Source organism: Labrus bergylta, chromosome 4, assembly GCF_963930695.1.
Source record: "Labrus bergylta chromosome 4, fLabBer1.1, whole genome shotgun sequence".
Taxonomy (NCBI): Eukaryota; Metazoa; Chordata; class Actinopteri; order Labriformes; family Labridae; genus Labrus; species Labrus bergylta.
In genome coordinates this window covers 15,178,048-15,194,387 of record NC_089198.1, presented here as the reverse complement: position 1 = coordinate 15,194,387, position 16,340 = coordinate 15,178,048, and the positions used below count along the sequence as shown (strand labels likewise).

The 16,340-nt window shown below is 38.5% G+C and overlaps 3 protein-coding genes and 4 non-coding genes across 7 annotated transcripts; 1 reads left to right on the top strand and 6 right to left on the bottom strand.

Annotated features, from left to right (window-relative positions):
• Positions 1 to 5,342: 5,342 nt before the first annotated feature.
• eif4a2 (eukaryotic translation initiation factor 4A2) lies at positions 5,343 to 10,723 on the bottom strand. Its single transcript, XM_020651151.3, has 11 exons — positions 10,584 to 10,723; positions 9,676 to 9,733; positions 9,447 to 9,579; positions 9,047 to 9,186; positions 7,942 to 8,110; positions 7,734 to 7,843; positions 7,282 to 7,425; positions 6,763 to 6,900; positions 6,568 to 6,657; positions 6,199 to 6,278; positions 5,343 to 6,115 (listed from the first exon to the last, which is right to left on the bottom strand). The coding sequence occupies exons 1-11, from the start codon at positions 10,613 to 10,615 to the stop codon at positions 5,971 to 5,973; spliced, it is 1,239 nt and encodes a 412-aa protein (XP_020506807.1). The 5' UTR covers positions 10,616 to 10,723; the 3' UTR covers positions 5,343 to 5,970.
• Positions 7,014 to 7,197, bottom strand: LOC114921178 (small nucleolar RNA SNORA81). Its single transcript, XR_003809472.1, has one exon. It is a non-coding gene; the product is annotated as a small nucleolar RNA SNORA81 (small nucleolar RNA).
• Positions 7,513 to 7,694, bottom strand: LOC114921180 (small nucleolar RNA SNORA81). Its single transcript, XR_003809474.2, has one exon. It is a non-coding gene; the product is annotated as a small nucleolar RNA SNORA81 (small nucleolar RNA).
• On the bottom strand, positions 8,208 to 8,282 carry LOC114921181 (small nucleolar RNA SNORD2). The gene has a single exon (XR_003809475.1). It is a non-coding gene; the product is annotated as a small nucleolar RNA SNORD2 (small nucleolar RNA).
• On the bottom strand, positions 9,328 to 9,401 carry LOC114921182 (small nucleolar RNA SNORD2). Its single transcript, XR_003809477.1, has one exon. It is a non-coding gene; the product is annotated as a small nucleolar RNA SNORD2 (small nucleolar RNA).
• A 1,150-nt stretch (positions 10,724 to 11,873) lies between the features above and the next one.
• On the bottom strand, positions 11,874 to 12,910 carry setd9 (SET domain containing 9). The gene has a single exon (XM_020651892.3). The coding sequence runs from the start codon at positions 12,845 to 12,847 to the stop codon at positions 11,987 to 11,989; it is 861 nt and encodes a 286-aa protein (XP_020507548.2). The 5' UTR covers positions 12,848 to 12,910; the 3' UTR covers positions 11,874 to 11,986.
• A 186-nt stretch (positions 12,911 to 13,096) lies between these two features.
• On the top strand, positions 13,097 to 16,240 carry dcun1d1 (DCN1, defective in cullin neddylation 1, domain containing 1 (S. cerevisiae)). Its single transcript, XM_020651287.3, has 7 exons — positions 13,097 to 13,214; positions 13,855 to 14,068; positions 14,246 to 14,414; positions 14,917 to 15,047; positions 15,136 to 15,218; positions 15,304 to 15,400; positions 15,599 to 16,240. Exons 1-7 carry the CDS (start codon positions 13,149 to 13,151, stop codon positions 15,673 to 15,675), a joined length of 837 nt encoding a protein of 278 aa, XP_020506943.1. The 5' UTR covers positions 13,097 to 13,148; the 3' UTR covers positions 15,676 to 16,240.
• The last annotated feature ends 100 nt before the right edge of the window (positions 16,241 to 16,340 follow it).

Below are 16,340 nucleotides of genomic sequence, written 5' to 3'. Positions count from 1 at the left end.
GATTTAATAATCAGTAAGTAGGCCTAATTCAATAACGGCCAAGATTCAGTAATTTGGAGTTTTTTGGAGTTTTCTCCGTTTCAGTGAAAGCACAAATAATATGCGAGGGAATTCTTTGCATTTTGGGTAGATGATTTCTGGTCTGCTCGCTTAAACTGTACAGAACTCGGTATAATCTGTTTCATATTGCTCAAAGGCTTTTTATAGGGTTTCACTGGCTGGCTAGCACTCCATGAATGACTCTAAATGTTCAAAGATTAAGACGTTTTTCATTTTATTATTTTAGGAATATCTTTATTAATGCCATGCTTTCCATCACAGGGTCTTAATGACAATCTTTTACCAACCATAATATAACAACATATCCTCAGACATAAGACTTGCACATTCATATCCCGTTGTCCCATGCCTTACACAATCCCCATCCCGCACATCTGTTTTAACCATAAGTGGGAAAAGTACCTCTACTTGACTGTTCACTTTTTCATGTTGTTGTTCACAAGACAGCGTGTACTTTGACTTACAATAGTGTTACCTAGGCTATAAAGCTGTAAAGATAATTTTTTACGACATAATTTAGCAAAGAGAGGTCATATTCTGCCAGGACACACATTAATCATGTGTTGGTACAGAACATCTGCATATCTTAAAATGAAAACAACAATCTGTTTCTCAGTGTCTTTGTAAACATACATTCTCTTTTCTCTCTCATGCAGAGCTAATTACACATAGTAATCATTCACTATTATTGATAGACCCAACTTACAATTCCCTATATTACAAATTTGTGTTGTGTTAAGTTTTAAGGCCTGTGGGTGGGTTTGACCACCACAGCACCCCTTGGTGGGGTTTCCAGGGCACCTCAGGTCACAGAGACAGAACAAACTGTGAGCCCGTATACTGGGGAAGACATTTAAGTGTGGATTGTTATACAGAATCCATTTCCATGACACAAGACTAGTAGGTGAATCTGTGTACGTCTGGAACATTGACAAAGACGCAGAGCAGATAGAGTCTTCACCTCTCTATGAATGCCCTATATGTTTATTTTGCACATGTCTTCCTGAAATTTGGTGTTGCCTGGATTAGCTGTTCCCCAAGCAGCTGCTCTGTGTCCAAGGCAACACATGAGTAAGAATAATTCACACAAAGGGCTTTAAACACAAAACCAGATGCCTACATGTGTTTAAGCAGGTATGTTCATTTAAATGGATAATGAAGTTTACACTAAATGAGCTGCTGAGTCTGATTTCCAGAAATATACAAGTGAGTCTATTTTTAGACTAAAGTGATTATTAATGAGGAGTCAGCTGCTTACTGCACCATCAGGACAGTGAAGCTCTTCTTTAGTCTTTTCTTTCTCCCTCCAATATTTCACTACTGTAAAGAGACAGCTTCATTCAGATGAAGACCACGTGACTCCTCTCTTCAGAAACTGAAATATTTGCATTGGAGAATCTATCATTATGTAGAAATCTTGTTAGAGACAATAAGCCAACTTAATATGAACATATTTTGTATGCTGAAAAATAAATCAATAATCAGTGGACGCTGAAAATGACTTTACTGTAACTATATCGTGAACAGACTAGCCTGTAGCTTCCTCAGGTTCGCCCAGCATGCGCCTGAGGAAGCTACAGGCGAAACACGTTATTTGCTTCCAAAACTGAGGACGTAGGTAGGCTGTGCACACGGTACCCCGTTACCCCATAACTTTTTTATGTTGATGTAACCTTTACATGTGCTGCAAAACAGAGTCTGCTCAACCAGAAAAAGCTGACACAATGTATCCTGTAAGGGTCAAAGAAGTTCATTAAATGTAAGAGACTTAAAGGAGAACTTTGACACTTTGAGGATAACACTTTACAATAAGGTACACATATTCTGCTTAGTTAGTGGGAAACTAAGGGGAACTAACCACTAAGTAACCACTAAGCAATGGGTAGATAGTGAGTACTTCCTCATCCCATTTTCTAGAGTAGCTAATGATTATTTAATGGATAAGAATGCTGCATAAACCACACAAATTGTTGCATAGTTAGTGGGGAACTCTACTCAAACTTGCAGCCCTTCTGTGTTTGCAGTTGTTTTCTGGTTGTGTGTGTTTCGACTTAAGTTTTGTTTCTGTACTTGCAGCACGTTTGATGCTTATGCAGTTGTTTTGCCTATTTGCAGCGCGTTACAGCCTTTGAATTTGTTGTGGTAGTTTGCATTTGCTTTTGAATGTGCAGTGTTTCTATATATGCTGCACGTTTTTCTAAATGTATGTCGTTTCATCAGTTGCTGAGCGTTTGACCCCTACCGGCCACCGTAGTTTTATCTTAAAATAAAGAAAATTAACCTTTTTCAATATTTCAACTAAAACAACATAAGTAACATAATGTACAATACATTCTTATTTGGGTTGTATGCAGCAGTGTCATTTTGGGTTCAAATGTTTTTAGGAGGAAAGGTGTTATTTTGATTTGTTGTTTTTATTTGAATACTCAGAGCGTTATAAAGAAAGCAACGAGTATGAACAAGAAGACACAGTGCCGTGGAATAAAACTGTGAAACCTTCTGAAATAAGACACCAGTTTCCTGGATAAACCTCAAAGTAAAAACGGAAACCTCTAACTGGAACAAAAGGAAACGACACTTCAAACGAGGTTAGAATGTACATATTTCCTGGTAAATAATTTCCAAAAACCAACTGAATGAAAAACTTTTAAGTCAGTCCTCCATAGCACATTTTAAAATCTGATACTGTTGGTTGTATTATACACTTATTGTTGACCTTTGTTTTTCTATACTCTTTGGTTATTATATTTGTAATAAAATGAGAATAAGTCTCACCATATAAGGTCTGCATCATAAAATACAGTATGGCATACACACAATACAGCGACCAAAGACTAAAATGACAAATATGTACTTTGTTGGCTTACTAGAATCATTTTTAGGTTTCAGAACTTGTGTTCTTTTAATCTGAATTCAATAAACTACCCCCTTCAGAAAAACAAAGTTCCTGTTGTGTGAGTCATGTCAAATTTCAAAATATTAAGACAGATATCAAATCAGTTATTACCCTATTTCAACTTGGCTAAAAAATGTAAAATTACATTGTCTGCTGTGTAGAAAAATATCCTAGACTCCTGTGGAGGCATGTACCTTTTAACAGTCTCATTAAGTGCTTATTTACTTTGTATCTCTTATATTGTTTTCGTATTTTGAGATGAGATGAGATTCAACTTTATTGTCATTACACATATACAAGTATAGAGTAACGAAATGAGGTTTGGCATCTCACCAGAAGTGCAAATAAGCAGAAAGTGCAAGAGTCTGTGCTATGTACAGTAATTACAAAATTTACAGATGTAGACTAGAAAAAGTGAATTATTAGGTATATATGGATGGCTGGATTAATGGGATGCTATACATATAAATAAATGCTATAAATATAAGTGTATTCTTAAGATTATAATATACAGATTAAGGTGCAGTGAGCATGCTATACTAGTTTACAGATAATATAAAGAATATGGACATAATATGAACATACTATAATACAATAATACAGGTGGATGAGAGATGTGTGTGTGTGACCAGGAGGAGTGGTGGGGGGATGATGGGTGTGAGGTGATATGCAGGGGAAAGGGGGGGGTCAGCAGGGGGCGGAGAGAGAGAGGGAGAGAGAGACAGAGTTCAGAGTTCGGAGGGTAGAGTTCAGTAGAGAAACAGCTCTGGGGAAAAAGCTGTTCCTCAGTCTGCTGGTTCTGGTCCGGAGGCTTCTGAAGCGCCTACCGGAGGGCAGGAGGGTAAACAGTCTGTGGGCAGGGTGGGAGGAGTCTTTAAGGATGCCGTGAGCTCGCCGCAGACAGCGTGTTCTTTGGACATCCTCAATGGCAGGAAGTGGACACCTTGTGATGCGCTGGGCGGTTTTTACCACCCGCTGTAGCGCCTTACGGTCTGTGACAGAGCAGTTTCCGTACCAGACTGAGACACTGCTGGTCAGGATGCTCTCGATCACACAGCGGTAGAAGTTCATCAGTACAGCTGAAGACAGGTGGTGTCTCTTCAGTGTCCTCAGGAAAAAGAGGCGTTGATGAGCCTTCTTAACCAGATGATGCAGACTTTATATGATTAGATGATTATATGATTAGACTTATTCTCATTTTATTACAGATTACAAATGTTAACATTCACATTATATCATTTTTATGAACTGTCCATTAGTGTAATAAAGGTTGAACCTTTGGAAAGTTCTTTAGTGTGGGTCGGCAGATATGGAAAATGATTCCAGTCAGAGAATCAGGACAGCAGAGAGGATTCACAGCTCAAGGGTTTTATTCCATGACAGACACAAAGATTTACAGAGGCCACTTTGAACAAAGGAGATTGGCATATCTTGTGTCTTGTGTCTCATTCGTGGTTCCGTGTAGTTATGAGGATCAATCTACATATCTTCTTGTGTGTATGTATGTGTGTGTGGTTCTAAAAGAAAGAAGGAAAAAAAATATATATGTAGGTAACACAAATGTGCATCATAGCATATACAATATATGGTGTCCCTTTTTCAATAACAACCAATCTTGAAAATGTATCAAAGAAAGACTTGATGCAATTTAACTGGAATAGAATGAAGATAATAACTTTAGTAAGTACATATATGAAACTAGATCAAGTAAATATGAACAAACTTACTCTTTTCTGCATTAACGCACAAACATATAACTTAAATGTCCAGGCTTCTCCTGCAGCTGCTCTTCCTATACTCTGCTCTGCTGCATGTAAGCCACGTGCTTTATACGGTCCGAGCTCGTTAGTGTCTGAGCAGGCTCGTTAACTCTAGTCAGGCTTTCTCACAATTAGTATAAATACTAAGCTGTGCCTGCAGTTGACTGAACAAAGTTGAACATTTTCATTTGTAAATTGATTTAAACAAAATCAGAAGGGAACATTTGATCGTGTTTTCACTGCTTGTTATTTTAAGGAATGTATTGACTGATAAACATGACACTCAACATGATTAACAAAATAAACCCCATAAACATCTTAACTGTAGATATGAGGGAGCACATTATTTCTATTGTCAGGAAGTTAAGTTAAAGACTTAATCTTATAAAACATTTGAATTAATGACCTCCAGCTATATCAAATGTTAGTGTATTAGAAACCTGACATTAGATTCCAAAGCCGACCCAGTGTTTCAGCGTAACCTTACACTTATTGGCCACTAGATGGTGCTATCACATCTAGTGATCGTGCAGGTAGGTGCCACCCAGTCTGAAACGTTTAGTCTATTTCAAAGGTTGCTTGACAAACATTAAAGTACAGACTTTAATGACACACACATCACAACAGCAAGTTTACTTTCAGTTTATTAAGACATTCATACAACTCTGGGAAGGAAATCTGAAAGTATTGAAGGAGAGGGGAACTAGTGATATAATCTGGTAAAGTTAAAACCACATCAGCAAAATAAAGCCCAACCATGAGAAACTCAGATAAAGCAAGAGGGATTAAAAAGAGAGAAGTACAGTTAATTAAAACATCCACAATATAACATGAAAAGTGCCTCTACTAAGCAGGCCCACAATACATTGCACATATGTTAGCATAACATAATTTGCAGACTTTATACAGCACTTATACCTTTTAGTCCACAAGTAAGTTACTAAACGGTGGAGAACATCCAATACACACATCGCTATTGAACATTGAAGGAAATACCTGATAAGGACCTTTATGATTACAGCCCCCATGGCTTTGTAGCGCCAACCAGCCAGCTGTGGAGGTTAGAATCTACAACTGTCCAAGAGGGACCACCACAGAAGTCACCTCGCTTTTAACAAACCGAAACTCTGATCCAAGGTTTAGCATTTAGAAGTTTTTTTTCTCCCCCTCGAATAATATAAGCACAATGCAAGTGTACGATCGCTATCACTGCGTTTAAAAGAAAGAAAAAAAAACAAAGACAACTCTCAGGGCTCAAATCAGGTCAGCCACATTCATAGGCATCTCCTCCACGGTTGTATTGTAAAACGTCTCGATGTCCCGAAGAATCCTCTTGTCCTCCTCAGTGACGAAGTTGATAGCAACTCCTTTTCTGCCAAAACGGCCACCACGACCGATTCTGAAGAGGGGAAGGGTGAGGCACACATTAGACTGTCAGGCAGCCAAGATCTTCTTATTAGTGCAATATGTGATGAGGTTTACCTGTGAATATAGTTCTCTCGATTTGTAGGAAGGTCATAGTTAATGACCAGTGAAACCTGCTGGACATCAATGCCCCGAGCCTTAAAGACAAAGAAAAAAAAAAAGGTTAAGAAGTTAATGGAACCCAAAAGACAGAAAAAAATATATATACATATAAGAAAAACCTCCACACTTAATTGTCGCCCCATTTAAAAGTAACAGATTCCTACAGTAGAAGAACCCATTGTGGAGAACGAGCCTTAATCTCCCCAAAGTTTTTGACTGCTTGGTCATTTTAGGACTGTTGCAGGTTTGACAATAGTTTGGGTTTCAATTTTGAAGCTAATAATTGAATGTGTTTATTAGCATCTATCCATCCCCTATACTAACCAGGAGGTCTGTAGTGATCAAAACTCTGCTCGATCCAGACCGAAACTCCCTCATAATCACATCACGCTCCTTCTGGTCCATATCACCATGCTGTGAATAGAGAAGACTTGATTTAGGAAAATGTGCAACCTTCATATTGAAGTGTATTTATCAGTTACAATGATTGTTCAAGCTAGCAGGAAAGAGAAATGTTACCAGAGCAGACACGGTGAAGTCCCTAGCATGCATCTTCTCAGTCAACCAGTCAACTTTTCTCCTGGTGTTAAGGAAGATGACAGCCTGGGTGATAGTCAGTGTTTCGTACAGATCACACAGGGTGTCCAGCTTCCACTCCTTGAGACAAAAAAAGAAAAAACAAGTTATGCCAAGTGACAGTGTCAACTGGACAAATCCTTATAAAAGCACAAAAGGATCAACCATTCAATTATTTTTTTAAAAAGCAGCTTAAATGTAACACAGCATCTTGAGACAAAGGACACTGGACATTTAGAAAGCGGTCCCTCCAAGCCTCATTTCAGACACTGTGCCTTTAATCTCCTTCCCTGGTGTACCCATGCTTACACGGCCACATGAGCCAAACCTGTGAGGTCTGGCTCCTGCAGTTTTAGCAGAGTGCTTTAAAGAGAAGTGGAGTTTAACATTTCAGTGTATTTCATATTCTTCAGATCTCACCTATCACAGTGTTACGTAGTTTGAGGGTAAGGTAAAACCCACCTCTCGCTCCACATTGATGTAGAATTGCTTGATACCCTCGAGGGTAAGCTCTTCTTTCTTCACCAAGATGCGAATGGGTTCTCGCATGAACTTCTTGGTCACCTCCAACACCTCTGCTGGCATGGTGGCAGAAAGCAGGACCACCTGTAGACACATTTGATTGAAACATTAAATTCAAGGACAAATGAACAAGTTTAAAAAAAAAAAAAAAAAAAAGGTTTTAAATTAAACGTGTGTGGCACTGAACCTTGAGACAGAGGCCAACGAACATTAAGAAAGAGGTTCGACCACATCTCATTTTCAGTACAGTGCAAATTCATCTCCTTCCACGTAATACTCTGCTAGCATGATTGCATGAAACAAATGTAATCCGAGTCACACAATTATAACAGAATTCTGTTAATGCAGAAGTGGGCCATATAGCACCAGTCAACCTTTCAGGTCACACTTACTTGAATGTTCGTGCTCAGTTTCTGGAAGATCTCATAGATCTGATCTTTGAACCCTCGACTCAACATCTCGTCGGCTTCATCCAGAACAAACATCTTGATGTATTTAGCAGCTGCACAGAAATAAGGGATGGAAAGAGAACAGGTCGGTAAATGAAATGAGTCAGGATTGCTATCGTTCCTACAGTTTAACCCGTACTGTAATACTTACACAGATGTCCTCTGCTGAGCATGTCATACACACGTCCTGGTGTGCCCACCACTATGTGAGGAGCCTCAGCAACCAGCTTCTGTATTTCTGTACGAAGGCTGGTTCCCCCGATGCAGGCATGACAGGCTGACCCCATGTAGTCACCCAGAGCCAGAATGACTTTTTGGATCTAATGAAGGAAGACAGGAGACAAAAAAACAACAGTAGTTCAGGAAAGTGTTGAGAGCCTGAGACTTTAAAGATGAAAAATTAAGAAAAACTGTTTAGAGTGATCAGTAAAATATTAAAGGAACTCATCAATTTATGTCAGTCCCGAAAGATGGTATGCCATCATTTCACCCAGTTTTTCCACAGAACTTAAAAATATTTTAAGTAGGGCTGTCAACAAGACATTTTTTAGTCACGATTGATTGCACATTTCCAAGAGGTAATCTCTTTAACACGCAGTTAAAACTATATTTATCATTTATACCGTCTTCAGCTAATAGTATTGTACTTCCTGTTCAGAAACTAACCTTTACGCTTGAAAGAAAGAAACAGAACTTTATGTACATCGAAGGTCACATTAACGTCAGAAAAATAACTTTAATGGAGCAAAAAATAAATGACATCAGCTAAAGCGAACAGTAAAAAGTGAAATGTTTGATGTCATAAGGTGGTTATGTCTGGGAGCTTTTTTGTTTTGTGTATTAAGTTAAATGAGCCATTCAAAGGTTCTTTTCCATCACTATGGCCAGGGAGACACCGAGTTAACAAACATGCTGCATCAACAGGGACAAAAACACCACAAAATCAATGCAATAAATAAAAATAAAGGACATTTCAGACCTTAATCGCTTTGCAAATAATGTGTTAATGTTGACAGCCCTAATTAAAAGCACAGTTAATTGAAGTCATTAATTCTGAATTAAAGAAGTCAGTTCACCTTTTAAACCAATGTAGCCATGGACACAGACTACACCAGTCGAAAGAGGATGCTTTTGTTCACATTGTCAGAATTTTGACAGTTAAAAAGAAGGGTACCTTCATACTTGAATCAGTGTCCTCAATGTGCTGTTTAGGTCTTAGACACTGTTGAGGTTATTGTGACCTCAGAACAGCATACCTGCTGAGCCAGCTCTCTGGTAGGAGCCAACACCAGAGCCTGGGTCTCCTTATGCTCAATGTCCAGCTGCTGCAAGATAGAGATGGCAAACGTGGCCGTCTTGCCAGTGCCTGACTGGGCCTGGGCAATGACATCATAGCCTAACAGCAAGGGGAAAATATTATAGTAACATTTTTAAACTACTAAATTAAGGAAAAAAAAAAGGTGTTTAAAGACAAAACTTGTGACACAATCATCAAAGGCAATGTGCTGAGCTGATGATGTGTCAAGTTAAGAGTTTTGAGTGATCAGTTGAAAAAATAAATATCCCCATTATTGAGTAAGTCCCGAAAGATGGTAAAGCATCACTTCACTCAAACTAAAACAATTGAAACGTGTATACCAATTTCATTTTCTGTACCTTTGATGCAAGGAATGATAGCCCGTTGTTGAATGGCAGATGGCTTTTCAAAACCATATGCATATATTCCCCGGAGAAGGGTCTCCTTCAGGACCATATCGTCAAAATTGTCTGTAATATCACTCCAGTTGCTCTAAAATAAAAAAAAGGGAGGAACAAGGGCTAGTGAGTGAAAGTGTGCACAGAAAGTCAGCTGTGAAAACAACTTAAGTATGGGTCATTTACTTACCTCGATGACTCCATCAGGCTCCATTCCATCTGGCCCCTCATGGCCTCCATCTTTTGAGCTATTAAAAGAAAAGTGGCAATGTTCAAATTTCACTTTTAGTCCTCTTGACCATCATTTAAATAAAAATAATCATGAATGATGCATTTGGGGTGAACCGTAAAATACACCGCTGCAATGATCAGCAACACCTACCACGTGTTGAGTCATGTAGCTGCTAATGCAAAGATCGCTCATTTCAGCTAACTTCAAGAGATTGCAAAAGAACAAGACGTGCAGGTTGAGAAGTGAGCTGGTGTTCAGTGGACCGGGTCACGCCCAGAGAGTTTTATTACACAGTTAAATACCACATATTCTGACTAACCCTCTGATTATGTAACCACGATGGGTGTGCCAGTGGCTCGTATGTCCATTCATACAAGAGTTAACTTAAAACAAAAGAAAGGGACAAAGTCACGTCAGTACACCTACAGTGAGTTTTAACATGGAGCTCTGCTAACGTAAGTCAACACGTCGGTCAGTCGGGCCTGTGCTGCTGCCAGCGTGCTTCAGTCTGCTGTGAACCAGGCCGAGCTGCAGCCACACGGCTTAACTCCAGTTTCCGGGAGAAAATTATATAACAAATACACCCCAACGAATACATTATAATATATATATACACGTATATATATATATATAAAAAAAAGATAGACACTTTTAACCATGTGGCATGTAAAGGGAATTTAAAGCTGCGGTGTAAGTGGAGGGTGTCGATAGAAAAGCTAACAGTTAGCAACCACATTAATTGAGGCTACAATAAATACATATTTTAATTTCATCATTACGCTAAGTGTCTACCAGCGTGGTCCTCCTAAATACATTAAACATTAGACAGAGGTACTAAAGAAACTAAGACTATACTGTGGGTTTACCTGTTGTAATCAGCAGAATCGCTAGACATCATCCGTTCCCAACTTCAGCATGCGAGTGGAAAGATCGCTGATGGCGACGCCACTTGCCTTTATGCGGCCGGATTACTTCCACTGTAGACTAACTAAACACTCAGTTTGATCGACGTCATTGTCAAATTTTACATAATTAATGGGTGGACTTCATTTAACTGTTGTATAGGTCTGCAAGATACAGAGGTACATCAATTTAGATCAAAACATGAAATATTATCGCGGACTACATTTATCAGCGTAAGGATATTGCAGTAATAATTTGTTCTTAGGCTGCTATGGTGGCTCTTATAGGTCAGAAAGCTTCAGACAAGGTTGCGCAACATTTTTCAGAGAGTGTTCGCGTGAAGCCGAAAAAATAAATTTAATAAAGACGACCACCGCCATATTAAACTATTTATTGCGAAGTAATGCTAAACTGAAAATAGTGGTCTTAAAATGTTATTGTGCTAATTCGGTGATAGTGTTCTTTCACTAATTAATTTTCCTATTTTGAATGTAAAACCTTCGTTTAAAAAAACTTAGTTTGAGAACCTACAGATTGGTAATCTTTGTCCTCCCCTAAATGTAGTTTAAGAGTTTGATCCCGATCCCCCTTGAAAATACATTAGGCTTTATGTTCCTCACGCTATATGTCTTCCTATAGTCTAGATTAGTTTAGGTGGGGAAAAGTAGGCAAAATCATTGACTCATGTATTGTATACTCAAGCGAAACTTTTATAAAAGCTCAATAAGTTGAGCAGTAACAATATATGATCCCAGCGTTACTAACTCTCATGCTGTTTTTGCAGATCTTGTGTCATGTGGGTAATGTACAATATATGTTGTGTTGTTTTGAAATGGTATGTGCCTTTCTGTTAATGTTTGGATGCGTTTTTCTCTTGTTTTTATTTATTGACTCAAGTGGAAGCAGCTGAATATCTGGCAGCACTTTGAGTCTAAGACAAATTCCCCCAAAGGGAAAATAAAGTGTATCGTATCGTATGTGTTTTCTTGATTTTGGAAATTCAAATACACATATTTGATGGGCCTAACACTTTTTTACTTTAAAATATGTAAGACCGGAATGACGGACCTTTACTCGTAATGGGGTACTTTGATAGTGCAGTATTTACTTGTGTAGAAACCTTTATACCCCTTCCATGCCTGTGCTCAGGCATAGTAAATGCAGGTCATCTGGTCAGTTGAACACCAGATCTCAACGTCAAATAAGAGTTGTTTGTCTCTTTCAATTAACAATAAATCATACAAGACATATAAGGCAACTGAGAGTACACAAAGATTTGTTTGTGACTTTTTTTTAATAACATTGTTTTAATTTAAAACATTCGCATATTCTCCAGTTAACTTCAAAGCAGTGAGTGTATTTTACTCTAATGCACAACAGTGTAGTAGTTGGAAAAGAGTTCTTCCCCTGCTGTTATGTCTCTGAGAGACACCAGGACAACACAGCGTAAAGGCCTCTGTGAGTCCTGACTGTAGTTGACATTTGGAAGATACTGGCGTAGCTCGATGGGAAATGTGTCTGGCACATCATACTCCTGGTAGCACACGTTAGCAGGACACTTGTTGGAGCAGTTGTTGACGTACTGACCAACAGCAAGTGGGTTCTGTGGTCTAGCAGTCAACCAGCTGGTGTCACTCATAATGAAAGGCCCCACTCTGTCCCTGCCACTGCACGACTTGAAGACCACTCTGGAGATGCCTTTATCATTCCCATCAATCAAAACACCATCAATACACCTGAATACAAATGGGTTCCTGATGGACTGGAGTAGAATTGGCTCATAGGATTGATAGACAGTACCAGGGTACAAGGCAACTGTGGCTCCTTTGGACACAAATCCTTTGGTAACAAACACCCCAGTTCCTGCAGAGGGCAAAGTGCTTTGCTTCCGGTCAATGCAGAACCCCACACACTGTAACATGGCATCGTCTCCAGACATTGGAAGACCCCCACTTTCGTCTTCTTCACTTTTTACCTGTTTGAGAAATTGAGTTTGAGCAGCTCGGAGCTGTTCATTATTAGCCCACTGACTCCTGAGCAGGATCCAGAAGAGCTTCAGTAGAGTCTGTGAAACCTCCTCATCCGGGACCAGTTTGTCCTTTGAGCTCTCCGTCACCTGCCGCAAAGTTTTCTCATTTTTTGACAAGTTCAGCACAATCCAAGGCACAAACCTGTGTCTGTACGATTTCCATTTCTCCAGAAATCTTTTAAGTGTACTTCTCAACATCCAGAGCGACGGCTTTTACTTCAGTCGTGCAGGAATTAGATCTTTTCGTGATATCTCGTATCACATCCGACAAGTTATTTCAAAATAAAACGTAAACTATATATTTTCAAATTAGAATGAAATGTCTCAGTATGGATGAAATGATGTATTCAAGTTACGATAACTTGGTATTAAGTTGAATTCAATGAAAATTAAATTGAACAATGTTGAAGTTTGAAAATATGTAATAATCCGTAAGAAACTAATTATGTGCTTTTATTTTCAATAGCGATTCTTTAAGCGGAAACGAGTTTGACTTGTCATGCAAAGACTTGACGCTATTAGCCTGCTGGATGGGAGGAAAGAGAGTCAGGCAAAGACAAACATGGTAAGATATTAGTCTTTTTTTATAATGCGCCTTGATGCAAACAAAAACAGTGAACTCGCAAAAAAACTATTATGTTGGCATATTCAATATAGCTAGAGAACCGCGCTAATTATCTAGTATTGCCCTTATATAATGAAAACAAACGTAGCCCTCGACGATAGCATTAGCTAACTAGCTCACGGTTTAGACTAGCCAGCTCGCCCAGTTAGCAAGATAACCAACACCATTAGCTGTACAAACCAGTGTAGTGTAAACTGTGTTTGGTTATTGACCAGATTTGAATACTTGGTTGATGTTAAATACAAGGTGAAAATACTAGCTAACTGTCTGACAGCTCATTGCAGCAGGTCACTTCTTTCAGGATAACATGTTTTTTTTTTGCTAGTTTTTCTCGTTGCTTTTACAACTATGTGCTTTACCATGATTTATTCTACATGATCAATAAGCAGACCTTTCGCTGTTATCATGTAAAGTTTGTTAAGAGTCCCACAGTGGTACTGGCTGATGTTGATCCTGTTTCATGGCAACTCATAATTATACAAAAAGCATCACAGAAATGTTTTATTTGTTATTGCTGTGCTTTACATCAGTCTGTTTATTGTCTGATCAACTTTTGTTCTGTTTCTGTGTCTTTGTACAGAACAAGCTGAAGTCCTCTCAGAAGGATAAAGTTCGTCAGTTCATGATTTTCACTCAATCCAATGAGAAAACTGCACTGACTTGTCTTTCACAAAATGATTGGAAACTAGATGTTGCCACCGACAAGTTTTTCCAAAACCCAGAGCTCTATGTTTCAAATCTAAAGGGGGCCTTAGACAAGAAGAAACTCGAGCAGCTGTACAACAGATACAGAGGTATGAGAAGCATCCTTCATGTATAAGAGTTAAGCACCACTCCAATACTGTAATAGAGGAATACGTCAGACAATGTAACTACAGTGAACTTAAAAGTCTTGACTTTTAATAACTTGTAATGATCATTTGGCTATGACTTTTTTTTTTAAATGATGCCTCTCGCACTCCAATGCTTAGATCCTCACGATGACAACAAGATTGGCATTGACGGAATCCAGTTGTTCTGTGATGACCTGAGTCTGGACCCGGCCAGTATAAGTGTCCTCCTCATAGCCTGGAAGTTCAGGGCAGCAACGCAGTGCGAGTTTTCAAAACAAGAGTTCATGGATGGCATGGCAGAACAGGGGTGAGTGTGATGCTCTTTCAGATGCCACAAACAATCCTGAAACAGAACAGAAAAAAAGCTCTGTTCTGTTGAAAGAGATGATAACATCAACTCACAGGACTGCTATTACATGTTGGTGGCTATAATTCAAATATGATTTAAGGCAGGCTTGTCGATCAGAGCCATACAAAGATTGCTGTAAACACATGCCAAAAGTTTTTTGGAAAACTTTACATGTATTCCTTTTTTTAATTGATTTAACAATGTTTACTTTATCCGTCTATTAGGACGCTTTGTTGATTAATGTGACTTATGTTAATAGAGCAGCAATTAAGCCTTTTAAGACATAATAACTTAAGATATCAAAGATTTTAAAACATAACTATCTTCCTGGTCTACTAAGTTACATAGTCTCAGTTGATACACATTTGTCCCATTCATTGCATAGTTTTACAACAAACATGTTGATTAAATGTTGGTTTAAAAAAAATATAATCTTGTCTTGTACTTTTTTGTTCCCCAGCTGTGACAGCATAGACAAGCTAAAAGCTCAACTGCCAAAGATGGAACAAGAGTTAAAGGACCAAGGGAAATTTAAGGACTTTTACCAGTTTACATTTAATTTTGCAAAGAATCCTGGCCAGAAAGGTTTGGGTAAGAATCTTTAGACACTCATCATATTAAGGGTTCAATTCTTTGTGTGTTGTACAAATGTCAACCCATGACTGTCTTTTTTTTACAGATTTAGAAATGGCTATTGCATATTGGAATTTAGTACTGGCTGGAAGATTCAAGTTCCTGGATTTGTGGAACAGATTTTTAGTTGTAAGTTGATAATCTCACTCAGGATTACTCTTAAAAAATGCAAATATTATTGGTTCACATTCTGTTTAATGAACATCTGTGACAGGAGCATCACAAAAGATCCATTCCTAAGGACACTTGGAACCTCTTACTAGACTTCAGCACAATGATCACAGATGACATGTCGAATTATGATGAGGAAGGTTGGTGCAACTTTTACTCTAAGCATGAAGGGAACCCATTTAACCATCTGAGTGATTGTTTCACACAATGTTAGTGTAAGCTTTGTGAAGTCATGGCATTATTTTACAGTTTGCAAAATCAGTCGTCCATAATCATGTTCTTACCCACGTTGAAGTCTCATTTATCAGATGTTTTTTTGGGTTTGTGTTTTTCAACAGGAGCATGGCCTGTGCTTATTGATGACTTTGTGGAGTTTGCACGGCCACACATCGGGACAAAGAGCACGGCAGTTTAATGGCGGCTCTCGTTCAAGGAACATCCATGTGAAGTTTCTACATAACAGGGAGCGTTTTGACAGGAGGACAAGGGGACCGCACTGAGCTGAGAACTATGTTGCCTTTTCAACCCTCAGGACTGAAATATTTTACACAGCAGAGACTTTATATATGTTTGTGTGTATTTACATATATAAAAAAGGCATATCTCTTTGTTGGTCAACTTGTGGTGGTTTGGAACTTTTATCTAAAGTATTGGGCTTTTTGTGTGCGCTCAAGCCAAATAGAGAGGAGTCACCATCTTGGTCCACATGGTTCTTTAATGTGGTTGGGCTCCACTCAGAAGCAGGTAGATAGACACACTTCTGAATTGTAATCTAAACACGAGGGGTCGCAAGGGGATTCTGTTCTTTTAATATTGAATTTAATACTTGTGTGCTTAACTGATTTTGTTTTTGTTTTATGATACATTTGTGCGACAAGTCAGTATAAAAAAATTGATTGTAATTTTTTAAGAATATTGCTGTTTTGTTAAAACACAAATGTATTAAGATAAAATAAATGTTTCAATTTGGTGTCTTTAAAGCTGCCAGGCTTCTGTGACTGATGTGGCCCTCAATGGGTCCTTTAAATCACAGGTTTAGAACTTTGAATCCACCAAATTCATTCAGTCGATAGAAATGTA

Excerpts from the sequence above, each read along its gene's own strand:
- eif4a2 (XM_020651151.3), bottom strand. The coding sequence starts at position 10,615 with ATGATGTCTAGCGATTCTGCTGATTACAACAG. Across the intron at positions 9,580-9,675 it reads AGCCTGATGGAGTCATCGAG|AGCAACTGGAGTGATATTAC; the intron begins GTAAGTAAATGA and ends TTTTTATTTTAG. Across the intron at positions 8,111-9,046 it reads CCAGAGAGCTGGCTCAGCAG|ATCCAAAAAGTCATTCTGGC; the intron begins GTATGCTGTTCT and ends TTCCTTCATTAG.
- setd9 (XM_020651892.3), bottom strand. The coding sequence starts at position 12,847 with ATGTTGAGAAGTACACTTAAAAGATTTCTGGAGAAATGGAAATCGTAC.
- dcun1d1 (XM_020651287.3), top strand. The coding sequence starts at position 13,149 with ATGCAAAGACTTGACGCTATTAGCCTGCTGGATGGGAGGAAAGAGAGT. Across the intron at positions 13,215-13,854 it reads GTCAGGCAAAGACAAACATG|AACAAGCTGAAGTCCTCTCA; the intron begins GTAAGATATTAG and ends GTCTTTGTACAG. Across the intron at positions 15,219-15,303 it reads TGTGGAACAGATTTTTAGTT|GAGCATCACAAAAGATCCAT; the intron begins GTAAGTTGATAA and ends CATCTGTGACAG.